Raw genomic sequence first — 18398 nt, 5'->3', positions numbered from 1 at the left:
TTCTCCTTTTGCACACTGACAGAATTCCCAACCTGTGAGCCTCTGACTCAGTTTATATGCAGAAATGGAAGGTGCATTAGCAGCAAGTGGCTCTGTGATTCAGGCAAGTACCAAGGCTTCTATATGACTACCCTGGGTGATCCTGCCTTGGCAGGGGGCTTGGACTCGGTGATCTCTGGAGGTCACTTCCAACCTCTAAGGTTCTGTGATTCTCTATATGAAACACATACGCTGGAGAACAGCACATCAGCATTGCTCTATATAGCACATCAGTGTTGCTGCATATGCTGCCTATAGCACATCAACACTGCTTTGCTGCTCACCCTCTTCTTCTGGGACTGGTGCTGCCACATTGGCTTCACAGTGCTCAGAGAGGAGCTGCAGCAGTTTCTAATTACTGCCTTGCTCTAGAAAGCAGCAATGTTGAAGCTTCCCACAAGGAAGTGTCTACAACTATCTGAAGGGAGGCTGTAGCCAGGTGGGGTTGGGCTCTTCTCCCAGGCAACCAGCAACAGAACAAGGGGACACAGCCTCAAGCTGTGCCAGGGAGGTCTAGGCTGGATGTTAGGAGGAAGTTGTTGTCAGAGAGAGTGATTGGCATTGGAATGGGCTGCCCAGGGAGGTGGTGGAGTGGCCGTGCCTGGAGGTGTTGAAGCCAAGGCTGGCTGGGGCACTTAGTGCCATGGTGTGGTTGCTTGGCCAGGGCTGGGTGCTAGGTTGGGCTGGGTGAGCTTGGAGGTCTCTTCTAAGCTGGTTGATTCTATGGTTCTGTGCATGTGACATCAAATTGCAGCATGAAACAAACAAAAACCCCAACCCAAAACAACTAAGCTATCTCTTCTGGAAATATTCTCTTCTTGGTTCTGAGGAACAGCAGCTGTCAAGAGAGAGGTGTTCAAGGCCAGGTTGGGTGAGGCCTTTGAGGGGCTGAGTCTACCTGAGAGATGTCCCTGCCCATAGCAGGGTGGTTGGAGTAGATGGGCTCTGAGGGCCCTTGCAGCCTGAGCCATTCTGTGATTCTGGACGGGGGTGGGCTGGGAAGAGCTCGCAAGGTAGTTCTTTCCTTTGCCTGAAAGAAAAGGTGTTTGAGTGACAACTTACTGCTTATTCTGGCCCATGGGACTGTTCTTTCCTAAGTGTGAGGCTTAAGCAGGAGTGAATTCAGTGTAAAGGGGAAGAGTGTCCCTGATGAGAGAGGGCTCTGCTGGTAAAATGATGTCACCACATGCCCATGGGTGCTAAATACAACCTTTACTTAGCATCTGTGTTTTCCTCTTGCCTTTTTGGAAATAACTTGCTCTCTTCCCATCTTTCCTGAAGTAACTTTACGATTGCTGTCTGCAGATGACGACTGTGGTGATGGCAGTGATGAGCTGGGCTGCATTCACTCGTGTTCTGCTGATCAGTTCAGGTGTTCTAATGGCAGATGTGTCCCAGGCCACTGGGCCTGTGATGGTGACAATGACTGTGGAGACTTCAGTGATGAAACCAAACCAAACTGCAGCAAGGAAGGTCAGTTGGGTTGGCTGCTGCTTCTTGTTTTTCTCTTAAGAACTTACCGCTTACAAACCCAAGGAATGCTTTATTCCAGCATGGAGGACCTGATCTCAGTCCATGGAACAAAAGGATTGCTTTGAACCATAGCAGTGTTTTCCATGGGAAATGTCAAGTGTAATATGATGATGCAGGAGTGTATCAGAGGAGCATGGGTGTGCAACTGAGGCCTTTTGTAGGCTCACTGAATCAAGATAAATGTGATGTTTGTCCTGCTAGAGGTGCTTGCTGCCTACAGAAGGAGACAGTAAGCAGCTTGATTTAGGTTGTCACTTAATCATAGAGTCACAGAGCAGCTCAGGTTGAAGGTACCTCAGAGCTCATCCCCTCCAGCCTCCCCACCATGTTCAAGGCCTCATCCAACCTGGCCTGCAACACCCCCAGCAAGGAGGCAGCCACAGCCTCCCTGGGCAGCCTGGGCCACACTCTCACCACCCTCACATTGAACAACTTCTTCCTCAGCTCCACTCTAACCCTGCTCTGCCTCAGCTCCAAACCATTCCCCCTTGGCCTGGCTCAGACCCCCTCAGCACAAGTCCCTCTGCAGCCTTCCTGCAGGATCCCTTCAGGCTCTGGCGGGCAGCTCTGAGGTGCCCCTGGAGCCTTCTCCTCTGCAGGCTGCACCCTCCCAGCTCCCTCAGCCTGTGCTCACAGCAGAGCTGCTCCAGCCAGGTGTTCCAGTTCATGCATCTTCTGTGTCCTGCTCTGCTGCATGATGCACACTCCCCAGCAGTTTTTGTTTGATTTCTATGTAAGAAATGCCAGGATGAGGATTATTTATTAGAAGTTGCCTTTGTTTGTTGGTGTTTGTTGTTTTCTGTAATAAACTTTATGTCTCTTGATAATGCCCTAAGAATTTATTCAAACAATGCTCTTTGGTGCAAGCTGGCATGTGTAACTTCATCATCCCTTCAAAGCATGTGTCACTGACAGCAGTGTGTAATGAGATACTGGAGATGTTCACCAAGGTAACAGGGTGGGAAAGGAGCAAGAGGAGCAGGTAGGAAAGGATGAAGTCTAGAAAATACTTAGAGACTGAAATGTGTGATTAATAATTGAGATGATGTACTTAATGTGCTTTGAAGCATTCGAGACTGATCCCATAGCTGCACTGAGCTGAAGTTCATTGCTGTGAAATTTGTGTGACCTTTCATGCCTTGTGAACGAGGAGATCAACCTCATTTGGGGGGGGAAGAGAATGGAGGAGAAGGGGAACGGAGCTGGAGAGTGAGCGTCAAGGCTTTAGAATGCACCAGGAAAACTTCTTCAGTCTTGGTCCTCCTTGTGCCTCCAAATTGATTCTTGTCTGGCAGCTGTGTAAAAATATGCCTGGTATTTACCCTCAGCCTGTGGTGAAGGAGGGAGTGAAGGGAGTGAGCAGGATGAGGGAGAGTTTGCGTAGCGCTTGTGTTGGAGTGCTGAGTGAGGAAGGAGCAGTGATCAGAGGGTGTTACACCTGGGTGGCCGGATCCTGGCCTTGACTAGCAAAGGGCATTCAAGTCACTGTAGTTGCAGCCTGCAAAAGGCTCCCCTGAGCAACGTCTCCAGTGTAACTCTTGTTTTCCTAAGAAACCCCTTCTCCTGGAAGATGCAGTGGGAAGGAATTCCAGTGCAGCCCTGATGGGAACTGTGTTCCTGAGCTGTGGCGCTGCGATGGGGAGAAGGACTGCGAGGATGGCAGCGACGAGAGAGGCTGCAATGGAACCATCCGGCGGTGCGATGGCACAACCAAGTTCTCCTGCAGGAGCACAGGTAGGGCCTGCCCAGAGGCTCTGCTCCCCCTGACTGCGTGTCTGTGTGCTGTGACCCATACCTGCTACCTGAGTACTGCCCTTGGTGTCGAATGACTCTGAGGTGATGTCACCTACTGTGCTCTAGGTGAGGAGTATTCATGCACTGCCCCTGACCTGCCTGCCAGTTTGCAGGGTCAAATGGATGGCACTGCAGATTACTTTCACACATCACAGATTGCACTGGGTTGGAAGGGACGCTCAAAGGTCATCTTGTCCCACCCCCCTGTGGCCAGCAGGGACATCTCCAACTAGATGAAGCTGTTGAGGGCCACATTGAGTCTGATCTTAAATGTCTTCAGGGATGGGACCTTCACTTAGAGCTGACACTGTTCTTCACGATAGAACATCAAACCAAATGCTTAAGTGTAGCATCCAATAGTAGAGGGAAGTCCAGCTATGTCCTTCTGTTTTCCATCTTTGGCCCCAGAAGCAAGTTGACTGAAAGGGTCTAAAGTAATTGGCTGAAAGGTTTTGAGGAATTGGAACCACAGCACTGGAAATTTGAGGCACAATGTTGGAAGCAAAATGTGTTCTTCCAGAGTGTTCAACATTAACTTCTGCTGAGTGTACTTCATTCAAAGAAACTGGAAAGAATGTGCCAGTCCTGAGGGACAGCTCACTTGAGGAAGAGCTTTCTGTTGGCACTGGATTCATCTTTTTACAGTTTCTGTCAAAGCTTAATGTGACACCAGGAGTGAAATGACTTTCAAGAGAAGATTTAATTCAGGAAATCAAAAGTATTAATGTTGTTGCCATTAGGCAAATGTGATTGTACACAAGAAAGAGTATTCTAGTCATAGAATCCCAGAGTGGGTCAGGCTGGAAGGGACCTCAGAGCTCATCCCCTCCACCCTCCCCACCATGCCCAGGGACACCTCTCAGCTACACTCAGCTGCTCCAGGCCTCATCCAGCCTGGCCTGCAGCACCCCCAGCAAGGAGGCAGCCACAGCCTCCCTGGGCAGCCTGGGACAGACTCTCACCACCCTCACACTCAACAACTTCTTCCTCAGCTCCACTCAAACCCTGCTCTGCCTCAGCCTCAATCCATTCCCCCTTGGCTTGTCTCAGTGAGCAGAGCCTGTCCCCTGCTCCTGACCCCCAGCCCTCAGATAGTTATAGACATTTATTGTTTGGTGAGTAATGCCTCATGGCTGCTTAGCAGCAGCTTCCTTCTCGCAGAAACAGCCACGTTTGTGTCGGGTTCTCTTTGCCCTCGCTTCCCTTCTGTTTCTCTTCTACCTTTTTAAGCATGTAGAGGAACCCTTGCTCCTGGTGGGGCTGTCCAGCCTGCCGCTGTTGAGCTGTGCTCTCCGGAGTCAGTCAGAAAGCTGCAGGGCGCTGGAGTTCACAGAATTCCAGGCTGGTGTCTCCACTTTGGTTTGGGAGAACACCAGGCTGCTGTCTGAGCTGATGTGGTGACACATCTACTCAGCTTTGCACAGCAGGAGCAGATGAGTTGCAGTGACTGCCTGGTGGAGATGGACTACTGTTAGGCTACATCTAGCTGGTTGTTTCCTGCCTTTAAATTAGTCTAATTTGAAGAGAAGCTGAGACAGGATTCAACTTCCTGCTTTATATTCAATCACAGAATGTTAGGGGTTGGAAGGCACCTCCAGAGGTCATCCAGTCCAGTCCCTCTGCCAGAGCAGGCTCACCCAGGGCAGGGTATACAGGAACACCTCCAAGTGGGTTTGGGAAGGCTCCAGAGAAGGAGAATCCACAACCTCTCTGGGCAGCCTGCTCCAGGGCTCCAACACCCTCACTATAAAGAAGTTTCTCCTCATGTTGAGGCAAAACCTTCTCTGTTCCAGTTTGCAGCTGTTGCTCCTTGTTGCTCCTATTGCTGCTGACCACTGAACAGAGCTTGGCCCCAGCCACTGGCACCCACCCCTCAGGGATCTGCACACAATGATCAGATGCCCTCTCGGTCTTCTCCTCTCCAGACTTAACCAGCCCCAGGGCTCTCAGTGTCTCTCCGCAGGGGAGATGCTCAGGTGCCCCCAGTCACCCTCGTGGCTCTCCACTGGACTCTCACCAGCACGTCTCTGTCTCTCCTGAACTGGGGAGCCCCAAACTGGACACAGTATTGCAGGTGTACTCAAGAATATGTTGTGTGTGCTCCTGGAGTGCCTTTTGTCTCAAACCCATCCTAACAGAAGACAGATATTGAAGCACAGCTCCTATGGAAGGCTGTTGGAGTAGAAGATGAAGAGAGAGAGAGCAGAAGTTACCAAGAGATGGAGCCATTTTTGTCTGATTTGGTGTATTTAAGAGTTGAGGATGGCTCCTGCCCGTGTGCAGCGGTGTTGGGCAGGGAGACAACGGGGCTTGGTGTCCTTTGGAAGGGCAGAGTGGCAGCACTGCCGCGCACGCTGCCGCAGCAGCCCAGCACAAGCTGTTGCCTTTCTGCTCTCCGAGACGAAAGCACAATAAAGCAATGCAAGAAACCCGTTTGTGTGATGTTGCTGCAGGGTTTTGGCGGTGCCCAGCCTGACTTGCTGTGTTTGTTGTCTCTTTTCCCCAAGGGAGATGCATTAGCAAAGCGTGGCTATGTGATGGCGATGTTGATTGTGAGGATCAGTCTGATGAGGATAATTGCGAGGGCTATATGTGTGGACCACCAAAATACCCTTGTGCTAATGATACCTCCATCTGCCTACAGCCTGAGAAGCTCTGCAATGGGAGAAGAGATTGTCCTGATGGATCTGATGAAGGCGATCTTTGTGGTACTTGCTTTAGACACTTTTTGCTCCTGACTGCTCTTGCTCTTGTCTGTCACCATTCCTCCTGTCAAGAAGCAGCCAGGGCTCATCTTGTTCTGGCTGCAGCTTTGGCACAGTAGCCTGTCTGAGGATTTTCACTTACTCTTAGGTAGCATTGGGTGCCTGACGTATTAGCTTACTTCAAATGAGGGAAAGTGTAGACTTGTAGGTAAGTCTTTCCCTTCCCCTTATTGAAATGCTCCTGGAGGTAAACACATCTAAAAGCTGTGGTGTTACATGGAAGTGTTGAAGGGAATTTGTACTTCTCTCTAACTGCCAAAAGCTTGAGTTGATAGAGTCCTGTCATAAGCTGTGCAAGAGGACATGAGGAAATAAAATCACAGGATGGCTCAGGCTGGAAGGGACCTCAGAGCTCATCTGCCCCACCCTCCACACCATGCCCAGGGGCACCTCTCAGCTTCTCAAGACCTCATCCAGCCTGGCCTGCAACACCTCCAGGCAGGAGGCAGCCACAGCCTCCCTGGGCAGCCTGGGACAGACTCTCACCCTCACACTCAACAACTTCTTCAGCTCCACACCCCTCCTCCTTGGCCTGTCTCTAGATATCCTCAGCACAAGTCCTCTGCAGGCTGCACCCCCCCAGCTCCCTCAGCCTGTGCTCACAGCAGAGCTGCTCCAGCCCTTGGAGCACCTTTGTGGCCTCCTCTGGACTCCACAGCTCTGTGTCCTGCTGGGGACAGCAGCACTGGAGGCAGGATTGGTGGTGAGGTCTGCGTAGAGCCTAGGGGCACAATTCCCTCTCTTGCCCTGCTGCCCACACTGCTCTGGCTGCAGCCAGCACACAGCTGCCTGCTGGGCTGCAGGAGGGCACTGCTGGCAGCTGGGAAGCTGCCCAGCACCCCAAAGGCTCTTTCTCCAGAGCTAGGTCCATGTCGGCCCAGTGGTGTTGCACAGGTTTTGTGGCACGGCAGGCAGTGTAGGTTATCTCTCAGTAAAAAAGGTGCAAACATAGTTGTCCAGATGTGGTAGCAGTGTAACTGATAAGCTAATGAGTCGTTATCAAGTGCACGCCAAGCTAAAGTGAACTGGGGGTGGAAGAATTCACAGCTCTGTAGCACTACTCTTGTCCTGTGGTGATGGTGCAGGGATAAGAAGTGAAACACTGCAGGACAGTGAAGGTAATTTGTAGTTCTTTTGTATGATACCAATAATTTGCCTCTGTAAGCTGACCCTGCTTTGCATGAAGTGCTTTACTGTCTCCAGCATTCTGTCACAAAGCCCTGGGGACACCTGCAAGCAGTTCCACTAACTGCAGTCTGTCTTTACTAGAAGGCCCTGCACTGGGCTAAGCAGAGCTGCTTGGCATGGGAGGCAAAGTTCACTGCTGCACTGACGGCAGAGAGATCTTTGCAGCCTCCTGCTCCTTGGTCTGCTGTGCTGTGAGGGGGAAGCTTAAATTCTCTGTCCAGCTTACGGTGTAAACCTCAGTCCTCTGAGAGCTGCCTCCCATCCCATGGTGGCTGGGCTGCAGGTGAAAAGAGCAGAGCATGTGGTCATCTTAATTGCTGCTGTGCTGCTGCTGCTGTGCTCCTGCTGGCAGCACAGCCTGCGATGGCTCCTGTGGCCTCTGGGCTACTGCCAAGGGCCAGCCTGGTGTGTAATGGCTCTTACAAGTACTGGTCCACAACTCTCTCAGCAGCTGTTAAATACTTTGTGCTTTGCTTTAAAACTAACAGGGATGCTTGGCAGCACAGTGCCATGTTAGGCACATGAAAGAGCTTCATCACCAAGACCACCAAGAGAGCTGCCACAGCTCTGCTCTGAGGACAGACTGAGAGGGAATTGGGGCTCTGCAGCCTGGAGAAGAGAAGGCTTCCAGGAGACCTTGGAGTGGCCTCCCAGTATCTGGAGGGGGCTACAGGAGGGCTGGGGAGGGACTACTGACAAGCTCTTGTAATGCCAGGATGAGGAGGAATGGGTTTGAACTGGCAGAGGGGAGATTGAAACTGGATGTCAGGAAGAAGTTGTTTGCAGTGAGGGTGGTGAGACACTGGCACAGGCTGCCCAGGGAGGTTGTGGAGGACAGAAGCACAGAATGTGATCCACGACCTCTCTGGAAGTGTTCAGGTCCAGGCTGGATGTTGCTCTGAGCGACCAGATCTAGTGTGAGGTGTCCCTGCCCATGGCAGGGGGGCTGGAGCTGTATGATCCTTGAGGTCCCTTCCAGCCCTGCCCATTCTGTGCTTGTTTTGTTACGCTACAAAAAGGCACTAAAATCAAGCCCCGTACTTGGGGTTAGAAGTTAGGCTGCTTGGGTGCTTGTGGGGTTGCCTACATGGGAAGAAACAGCTCTTCTGTAGAAAACTGTTCTGGTTTATAGTTTCTCTCAAGTGTCCAAGGCTTTCAGAGGCTTGTTAGAGTGAAACAAAATAAGTAGCAGACACAAATAGATGGAAAGTGAAGCCTGCTTTCTAGTGGGGCCCATGGAGCAGACCCCTGATCTCCTGGCTGTCAGCTGAGCTAGGAGGTGAGGAGGAGTTCTGTGCTGCTCTCCTCTGGGGGTCACAGTGTCTCACAGGCACGGTGATCTTACTTTCATTTCCGATGCTTCAAAGGGATCACAAATCACCCTCAGACAGTTAGTAGAGCTTTGCAAACCCTCACCTGCCTGCAGGACATGATGTGAGAGCACTGACACAGAGAATGCAGAACTTGTACCCTCCAGTATCTATGAGTGGAAAACAAGGCCAAAAAGCTCCTGATTTCCTGCAGATCTTACTTGGACCTGTTTCTTTGACAAGTCCCTGAGCTCAGATACAGAGGGCTAGGGCTGGGAGCCATCCTCTGCACGCTCAGGGATCTGCTTGGGAAAACCTGCTTGTTTCTTTTGGTCACCACTGAAGTGGGTGACTGCAGTGGTCTGTGGACTGACTCTGAATGGGCACTCCTCCGTTCCTCAGGGAGGCAAATAACATTGGTAAAACCTGTCAAAACGTAGCTGCTTTCTGCAGCTGCCATGCTGAAGGCCTGAAAGGTTGCCACAGAGCTGCTGACTACTTAGAACTGAGATCATTTACAGTCCTAATCCCTGTAGAAGGCTGTTTAATGACTGTAAACCCCAGTTTGCACTTCTGAGAGGCCTTTGATGCATTGCAGCTGCCCTGAGAGTTGAAGGCTGCCGTGCAGCTGGCAGCCCCTGTGGCCCTGAGTGTCTGCTTTGCTCTTGTCTCCTGTTCTTTCAGACGAGTGCTCCCTCAACAACGGTGGATGTAGCCATCGGTGTTCTGTGGTGCCCAGAGGAAGGATTGTGTGCTCCTGCCCTGCAGGATTCGCTCTTGGAGCAGACAACAAGACCTGTGAGGTTATGGATTATTGTACCAAGCACCTGAAGTGCAGCCAGGTCTGTGAACAGCACAAAAGTACCGTCAAGTGCTCGTGTTACGAGGGCTGGACGCTCAGCAAGGATGGAGAGAGCTGCGTTAGTACTGGTAAGGTGAACTTCAGTCTGCTCACGGTGCCAGGTGTTAATAGCTGTTATGTGCACTTAGAGAGGTTGTTTCCTTTCTTGAGAACATGAAATATAAGCTTGGGTTATCCACATGTGGTGCTGATGAGTTCTTGAGATTGCTGTTACAGCTGTGTCTGTCTCGATGCTGGCTGAAGCATTGCAGTGTTACTGCGGTGCTGCCAAGGCTCCCTACCAATGCTAACACCACAGCTCCTCCAGTTTGGGGTTCTCTGGAGTTCCCATGGGTGGTTAACATGCATGGGGTGTGTGTGGGGGGGGTGTGTACAGGGCATGTACAGGATTCACAGAACCACAGAGTGGGAGAGGTTGGAAGGGACCTCCAGAGCTCATCCAGTCAACCGAAATGGGAGGGGGAAAGCATTCCCTCAGTGGCACTGTCGACAGGAGTCAGAAATTGTTAGGTGTCATCTTGAGGTGGTGCTGTGTGCAAAGCACAAATGTGTCTGTGCAGGATACACTCACATAGAATCAGTCAGGGTTGGAAGGGACCACAATGAGCAGCCCGTTCCACCCCCCCTGCCATGCCCAGGGACACCCTACCCTAGAGCAGGCTGCACACAGCCTCATCCAGCCTGGCCTTAAACACCTCTAGGGATGGGGCCTCAACAACCTCCCTGGGCAACCCATTCCAGCCTCTCACCACTCTCCTGCTCAACAACTTCCTCCTCACATCCAGTCTGAACCTCCCCACCTCCAGCTTTGCTCCATTCCCCCCAGGCCTGGCACTCTTTGATAGCCTAAAATGTCCCTCCCCAGCTCTTTCGTAGCCACCTTCAGACACTGGAAGGCCACAAGAAGGTCACCTGTCAGCCATCTTTACCCTCATGTCTAGGTACTCCAAATCTCAGCTTAGGAGTCTCTGACACTTCTTTATTATCTGCATTGTTTGATGTTGTCACTTCAGAGCTGGAAATACATCCCAAAATGCCTCTTTACTTGTTTGGATAATTGTAATTTAATAGATGTCATGATTAAGGGCTGGAGCAGCTATGCTGTGAGCACAGGCTGAGGGAGCTGGGGGCATGCAGCCTGTAGAAGACTCCAGGAGGACCTCAGAGCTGCTTTCCAAGATGTTAAAGGATTCTGCAGGAAGGCTGCAGTGGAACTTTGCATGAGAGTTTCTAGAGACAGGCCAAGGGGGAATGGTTTGGAACTGAGGCAGAGCAGGGTTAGAGTGGAGCTGAGGAAGAAGTTGTTGAGTGTGAGGGTGGTGAGAGTGTGTCCCTGGCTGCCCAGAGAGGCTGTGGCTGCCTCCTTGCTGGGGGTGCTGCAGGCCAGGCTGGATGAGTCCTGGAGCAGCTAAGTGTAGCTGAGAGGTGTCCCTGGGCATGGTGGGCAGGGTGGAGCAGGTGAGGTCTGGGGTCCCTTCCAGCCTGAGGCACTCCAGGCTCAAGACAGTGTTGGTTCATTCCCGGCACTGGCCGTTCTCCCGGGTGGCTGGCATGAAGGCATGGCGAGTCCCGCGCTAGCCGCGAAGCCCCGCGTTGCTGTTGCTAGTCACCAGCAGTAGTCCAGTCGTTAGCAGCCAAAGCAGTGCTCCTTTGCTTTCCCCACTGAAGTCCAGTTCCAGCATTTCTCCTTGGCCTGTAAATCAGTTTGAGCTGATTTACACATCTTAGAACTTCCTCACAGTAGTAATAAAGCCTTTCATTTACTTATGGCCAAAATATCTAGTGGCTGTAATAAACCCCACGTTCCTCATTGCAGCCCCATGAATCATTAAAACTTAGTGTTCTGTCATGAGTGCTCTCTTAGAGAGCTCTGAGCACTGCTCAGGAATTGGCTGTCTTGCCTTGGAGCTGGTTATTTTGGTTCATTAAGAATGGGGTCTGCCTTCATCAGGCGGCAGTAACTGCTGGTGCAGTCTCCAGGATCGTCTCTTACTGTGACTGTGTTCCTCCAGTTCCTGTGACCAGATGTAAACAGTTACTGCTCCAGTCTGGGATCAGAAATGTCTTCTTTAGACACCCACCCAGGTGCAGGACCTTACACTTGGCCTTGTTGAATGCCATGAGGTTGGCCTGGGCACAGCTCTGCAGCCTGTCCAGGTCCCTCTGGAGGGATCTCTGCCCTCTAGCAAGTTGCCTGTGCCACACAGCTTGGTGCCATCTGCAGAGTCGCTGAGGGTGCACTGATTCCTCTGCCCATGTCGCTGATAAAGCTGCTCAGCAGCTCTGGTGCCAGCACTGAACACCAAGGACAGAGAACTGAATTGTCCCAAAGCAGCAATTCCTTCCATTTCCAGTGTCACTTTCAGTGTCTGTGAATGTCCTTCTCCTACCTTCCCCTCACTTCTGCTCTGTTCTCCTCGTTTCTGGAGGGGTTTAGGTGGTGGTGGTGTTTTTCTCTCAGAGTTCCTTCACTTCTCACATCTCTTGTTTTCATCTAGAGTGGTTTCTGCTCTCCTGCCCTGTGTCCTCTTACCTGCTGGCACCAAACATTTCCCTGCTCTTTAGCTGAGTGTTGATTGGACTGAAGGTGTGCTACAGGGCTCCATTATGCAGACAGCAATGGATTCAAATTGCATCTCTTTCATGCTGCCTTTGCCAATTCCTCTTAGAGACATTTCACAACAAGTTGTGCAGATTTATTACACTTGACCTCTCTTAGATGATAACAAGCCCAGGCAAACAGTACAGAGCAAAACAAAACAAGCAGGAGAGCAGCCAGAGCCCAAAGCTCTGTTCCCAACAGATAAATTCATACGAGTGTTCCACCTTGGAGAGTCTGGGCTGACAGGAGCTGGATTCTGAAACAGCCCAGCACTGAGCTCGGTTTGCATCTTTGCCTTGTTTTGGGCAGGGGGAGAAACGGGAAGGGGAAAACCTCAGCATAGGACCTGGTAATTTAAATTGTCTAAGTGAAGTGGATTTCCATAGGAAGCCCTGTGAGGAGAGGATGAGGGAGCTGGGGGTGTGCAGCCTGCAGCAGAGGAGGCTCAGGGCAGAGCTCATTGCTGTCTACAGCTACCTGAAGGGAGGCTGTAGCCAGGTGGGATTGGGCTCTGCTGCCAGGCAAGCAGCAACAGAACAAGGGGACACAGTCTCAGGTTCTGCCAGGGGAGGTTCAGGCTGGATGTTAGGAGGAAGTTGTTGTCAGAGAGAGTGATTGGCATTGGAATGGGCTGCCCAGGGAGGTGGTGGAGTGGCCATGGCTGGATGTGTTGAAGCCAAGGCTGGCTGGGGCACTTAGTGCCATGGTCTGGTTGCTTGGCCAGGGCTGGGTGCTAGGTTGGGCTGGGTGAGCTTGGAGGTCTCTTCCAAGCTGTCTGATTCTTTCTATTCTATGATGCCTTTGCCTGCATGCATTTCCATGTGCCTTTCTTAGTGTTCATTTCCATTCTGCAGTGCTGTACCTTGAAGCTCTGCAGACCCTGTGGAACTTCCATCCTTTTTCTCCATCCCGTTGATAATTTGCAGTGCAGGTTGTGCAGCCAGAGTTAGACTTCTGCTTTGAGTGGCAAACCCCATCCAACATAGCCCAGATTTGTTAGGGTTCTTCTTTTTTCTGGTCTTTCTTGGAGTGAGGGGCCCAGAGGCAAACTCAGTATTTGAGATGTGGCCTCAGCAGAGCTGAGTGCAGGACCACGATGGCTTCCCTGCTGCTGGCCACAGTATTCCTGCTCCAGGCCAGGATGCTGGTGGCTCTCTTGGCCATCTCAGCAAGTACCTGGTTTGGTGTAAGACCACAGGAACAAATACTCTACCACTTGTTGCTTGGCAAAGGCAATGCCTTTGGTGGCTGGATCTGTGAGGGCATGTATCAGTGAGCACAGAAATGCTCACCTCCCTCCTTGGTGCTCTGGGCTGAGTTTGCTGTGAACCCCTTCAGCTGGAGTGAGGAGGTAAATGAGAGCTGTTGCCCAGGCACTCTCTCTGGGGTTAACTGCTGAAGTTTGCTGGCATGGTGTGTCACTGCAGCCTGTGAAGAGCATGGTGGCTTGGATAAGCATGGCCTTGTGGGGCTCTAACCATGAGCTACAGAGCACAGCTCCACAGTGGAGTTTGGTATTGCTCGCTTCAGTGTTTAGGAGCTCTGGGAGCCATCGGGGATAGTGCCAGGAGGGAGAAGCTAAGAGGTCTGTGGGCTGCAAATGTGTTTGAAGATGAATTGTTTTAATCATCTTTCTGCTGCTGAATCACCCTCTTGTTCTTCCTGCACCCATTCTTGTCAGTCTGTGGCTGCATCTCCTTCATGATCCTTCTGCACTGTGTCATTTCCTGCTTCCAGATCCCTTCGAGGCCTTCATCATCTTCTCTATCCGACACGAGATCAGAAAAATTGACCTTCACAAACGTGACTACAGCCTCCTGGTTCCTGGGCTGAGAAACACCATAGCTCTGGATTTTCATTTTGGACAGAGCTTACTGTACTGGACAGATGTGGTAGAGGACAAGATTTACAGAGGCAAGCTCTCGGACACCGCAGGTACCAACCTAACCTTTGCTTTCTTCACAGTACGAACCACTGCCGCTGCAGAGTGGTGCACCTGCTGAGCTGCAGGTTGCTGCTGTTGGTACAGCAGCATGAGTTTGAAAGAGCTAAGTAACAGCAGTGGTTCTCCTGCCGTTTCTGTCTTCATCACAGTCTTTACATTTCCTCTCTTTTCTGCCTGAGAAAGAGCTGCCCTAGAGCTGTGTGAGCTCTGTCCAGTGCCTGCGGCCATGTCCTGCAGGTGCTGCAAGGAGGTCACTGCTAACGCAGCACTGACGCCTCCTGCCTTACTCTGCATGCCATCTCTGACTTCCAGTGGAAGCTCCAGAGCTTCTCTTACCTGACAGCAATCTATCAAATGTCACAGGGAGCAAAGTATTCCCACTCAGCAGATCAGTCAAGGGTTCACTCCATGAGCATGCGGTGCTCTTCTGCCTCCTTGCTCTCTTGACACACTCTGGATCAGTTATTTGAGACTCTCCTTTCCTTTTTCCTTGTCTGTTCAGGTGTTGGTGCCATTGAGGTGGTGGTGCAGCACGGGCTGGCCACGCCTGAAGGCCTGACTGTGGACTGGATTGCAGGGAACATTTACTGGATAGACAGCAACTTGGACCAGATCGAAGTGGCCAAGCTGGACGGCACTTTGAGAACAACCTTAATAGCAGGAGCTATGGAGCACCCCAGGGCCATCGCTTTGGACCCCAGATATGGGTGAGTGTAGAGATTGCTTTGTCATCTTGGCAAAGTGTTTTAAACTTGGTTTCATTTCTTTGCTGTGAGCTGTAGTTCCTGGCTTTAATAGTCACCGAAAGTGCATTTTGAGTGGCAGAGTCTGTTATTAGTGTGTCGTCTGAGATGGGTAGTTGTGATAAAGCTAAGCTGGGAGACACAGGGAGCTGTTTCTTAGCAAATCACTTCCCTTGCTTTGGTGGTGCTTCATTTACTTTTTTGCTGTGGACAGGAGCAATTGGAGCCCTTGGTCTCACCTTCCCACGTGGACAGATCTAGGTATTACTGAGCTGATTATCTTGCTTAGAGATTGTTTGCTAGGAACAGAGAATATAGCTTAGACTAAACCACTTATTTTAGTGGTTGGTCCTTTCAAGTGGAGCTAAAGCTTTTCAGCTTCTGTCAGTATCTTTTCTACCTATTCCTGAGGGGTGCTCTACAAACTGGAATCATAAGTACAGAGTGTAGTAGATTCAGCCTGCTATCATAAATATGTATTTTATCTAATGCCTCTCATAACTAAATCAGAAGTCCAACTGGGTGCTTAAAAAAAGAAGTCTGTGTAAGTTAAAGTGTTGTCTGGTGTTGGTAGCATGCTAGCACAATACAAACTGTTTCCCACTAGTGCTGTTTCAGCAATCATCAAACATGTTTCATAATTCAGTGTTCCAAGTCTTCACAGTAAGAAAAACAAAACAACAAAAAAACCAACCCCAAAACCCAGCATTGAAACCAAACAAACCACAAAACAAACCAACAAAACTCCAACCAACCAAACCCCACGACTTAAATAAGGCCTCAAATAATATAAATTACAGTGAGTGTGTGAAGTTATGGAAGCTCAACTTTGGTTAGGAGCCTGCTGTGGTCTGTCATAGAGTGGGTTAGTCCACAGGATATTAGGGTTGGAAGGGACCCAAGGAGACCATCCAGTCCAACCCCTCTGTCAGAGCAGCACAATCCTATCTAACACAGATCACACAGGAACACAGCCAGACAGGCCTTGAAAGGCTCCAGAGAAGGAGACTCCACAGCCTCTCTGGACAGCCTGTGCCAGTGCTCTGGGACCCTTCCAGTCAAGAAGTTCCCCCTTGTGTTGAGCTGGAACCTGCTGTGCTGCAGCTTCCATCCATTACTGCTTGTCCTATCACAAGGAGCAAGTGAGAAGGGACTTAAGTTGGAAGGGACCTCAAAGATCACCTAGTTCAAACCCCTGTCCTGTGTCTTCAGTGAGAAGCACCTATGGAGGTACAAACAGAAGCAGCTAAAGGTGCCACATTCAGTTCTGAATTGGGAACTTCATGCCTGGCTGAGCAAGGGCTCTGCCCTCTCAGTTCAGATGTTGGACAGTCCATTTGCAAGGGTGCATTGCTCATCTATAGTGGTCTTTCCAGAAGCTTCCTGTTGGCAGAACTGGCAGATAAGTAGGTCAGATTAAAGGGCTGGGAGGGGAAAAAGACAAATAATGGGCCTGGAAAAGGGAGCAACACTGCATTTCTGTTCTTAAACCTGGGGAGCTGCATGAGTGCTGCAGCACTGCTAATGAGAGATTACCTCCATGCTGCTCTGGTACTTCACAGGTGTTCTGCAGCTGCCCAAATTAATTGATACTTGTTCCATTCACGTCAAACATGTGCATCTTTGAGCTTTCTCTTCCAGTTATTGTCTTACTGAACCATTTCAGATTATTCTTAGTGCTTTAATATTTTTTTATGTGTTTCCTTTCCCTCTCATCAGAATTCTGTTTTGGACAGACTGGGATGCAAATTTTCCTCGCATTGAATCTGCTTCCATGAGTGGAGCAGAAAGGAAGATCATATACAAAGACATGGACACTGGAGCCTGGCCTAATGGCCTTACTGTGGATCACTTTGAGAAAAGAATAGTGTGGACAGATGCCAGGTGAAGTGGTAACAGGGTTGTTGTTATCTGTTTATACATCCTTACCTTGCCTGCAGGAAGGTGAGCTCGAGTGTAAGCGTCAGGCAGTGATGGCTGCTGTGTGCCTGAGGAGTCTGCTGTGGGCAGGATGGGCACTCCTCCATTTACATGGCTGTCTTCTCTTCCTGGGCTGTACCAGCAGCTTTAGTGGCCCTGACCAGGCCTCTCGTGCATCTCATGCTGCCTGAGACACCCTGGCCATGGTCCAAGGGGCCCATTGACCCCTGCCTCAGTGAGACTCTGCTGCCTGGGCATGGGCCCTGTTGGTCCAGATAACAGCACGGAGGGTGGCTGCCTGGCCTGCCCCTGTCTTGTCACTACAAACTTCTCTGCTGGTTTGGACCTGACTGCCACCACTGTGGCCTTCTCCCCTCTCCCCTTGTGAGGACAGTGGGCTTCTGCCTCTGCCAGCTGTGGCACAGTTCCTGGCTTGCTCTGCTTCAGAGAGCAGCTGCCTGTTTGTGCTCCCTGATGCTTGTACCTGAACCCAAGCTATTGCCCAGTTTTTTCCCATAGCTTACCTGAATGGAAACTCATTTCCTTGCTGCACTCCCACAGCACGGAGGTAAATCTGATTTCAAAAGCAGTCTGCAAGCAAACCTGTGTTTCATATCCTGAGTTAATTTAATTCACCTGAATAATTGATCCCTGGAGCGAGTGACTCAGCTGTAAAGATGCTTTGGTGTTACCAGGGTGTAAGAGTAAAGTTCTGTTAACAGACCTTGCCCTGTAACCTTGCCTGTGGGCCTGTCTTGCAGGTCGGATGCCATTTATTCAGCGCTGTATGATGGAACCAGCATGATAGAAATCATCAGGGGGCACGAATATCTTTCCCACCCTTTTGCTGTGTCTCTCTATGGGAGTGAAGTCTATTGGACAGACTGGAGGACCAATACACTTGCAAAAGCCAACAAGTGGACTGGCCAAAACGTCAGTGTCATACAAAAAACAAGTGCTCAGCCATTTGACCTTCAGATATATCACCCAAGTCGTCAGCCCCAAGGTGACTACAGAGCAATTATTGCTGGGGGGGGTATGCTTTGAACGTATCAATACTTGTGCAAGAGTTAGCCTCGAAGTGACACTTGTTAAATACTGTATTTAGCACCTCCACTGCTCCTTGGGAGGTCATGGTCATACTCAGACCAGTGGCTTTGGCTTCATGGGATGAGTGGCTGTGAGGGTTGCCCAGCTGGGCTCTGGCTGCCGTCTTACAAGTGTAGTGCAGGGCACCTCTGGAAAAGGCTTCCAAGTGGAAGAAGTGTTTCTGGTAGAACTAAACACAAGAGTGTTCAGAATCATAGAATCACTCAGAGCTGGAAGAGACCACGAGGATCATCCAGTCCCAACTCCCCTGCCAGGGCAGGGACACCTCACACAAGATCAGGTTGGCCACAGCCTCATCCAGCCTGGCGTTAAACACCTCCAGGGATGAGGCTTCCACCACCTCCCTGGGCAACCCCTTCCTAGCTCTCACTTCCATCAAATAGGCTAATTGCAAACCAAACTGATGCTTAGTGAGGTGACTTTATTTTTTTAACCTTAGCAATATCTATGAATAAGAGAATGGCCCAGGCTGCAAGGAACCTCAGAGCTCATCCCCTCCAACGTCCCCACCATGCCCAGGGACATCTCCCAGCTACACTCAGCTGCTCAAGGCTTCATCCAGCCTGGCCTTCAACACCCCCAGCAAG

At 50.7% G+C, this 18398-nt stretch overlaps 1 protein-coding gene across 7 annotated transcripts in view; it reads left to right on the top strand.

Moving 5' to 3' along the window:
• LRP1B (LDL receptor related protein 1B) overlaps positions 1-18398 on the top strand; it is a 646717-nt gene that overhangs the window by 450315 nt on the left and 178004 nt on the right. For all 7 annotated transcript variants that reach the window (XM_064154536.1, XM_064154527.1, XM_064154516.1 and 4 more), the window contains 9 exons: positions 23-103; positions 1345-1512; positions 3124-3306; positions 5874-6074; positions 9314-9559; positions 13831-14028; positions 14541-14745; positions 16501-16665; positions 17463-17707. In XM_064154536.1, coding sequence (XP_064010606.1) covers positions 23-103; positions 1345-1512; positions 3124-3306; positions 5874-6074; positions 9314-9559; positions 13831-14028; positions 14541-14745; positions 16501-16665; positions 17463-17707 — 1692 coding nt within the window. The remainder of the gene's footprint in view (positions 1-22; positions 104-1344; positions 1513-3123; positions 3307-5873; positions 6075-9313; positions 9560-13830; positions 14029-14540; positions 14746-16500; positions 16666-17462; positions 17708-18398) is intronic.

Source organism: Pogoniulus pusillus, chromosome 2 (assembly GCF_015220805.1).
Source record: "Pogoniulus pusillus isolate bPogPus1 chromosome 2, bPogPus1.pri, whole genome shotgun sequence".
In the NCBI taxonomy this organism is placed as follows: domain Eukaryota; kingdom Metazoa; phylum Chordata; class Aves; order Piciformes; family Lybiidae; genus Pogoniulus; species Pogoniulus pusillus.
This window is presented reverse-complemented; position numbering and strand designations above follow the sequence as displayed.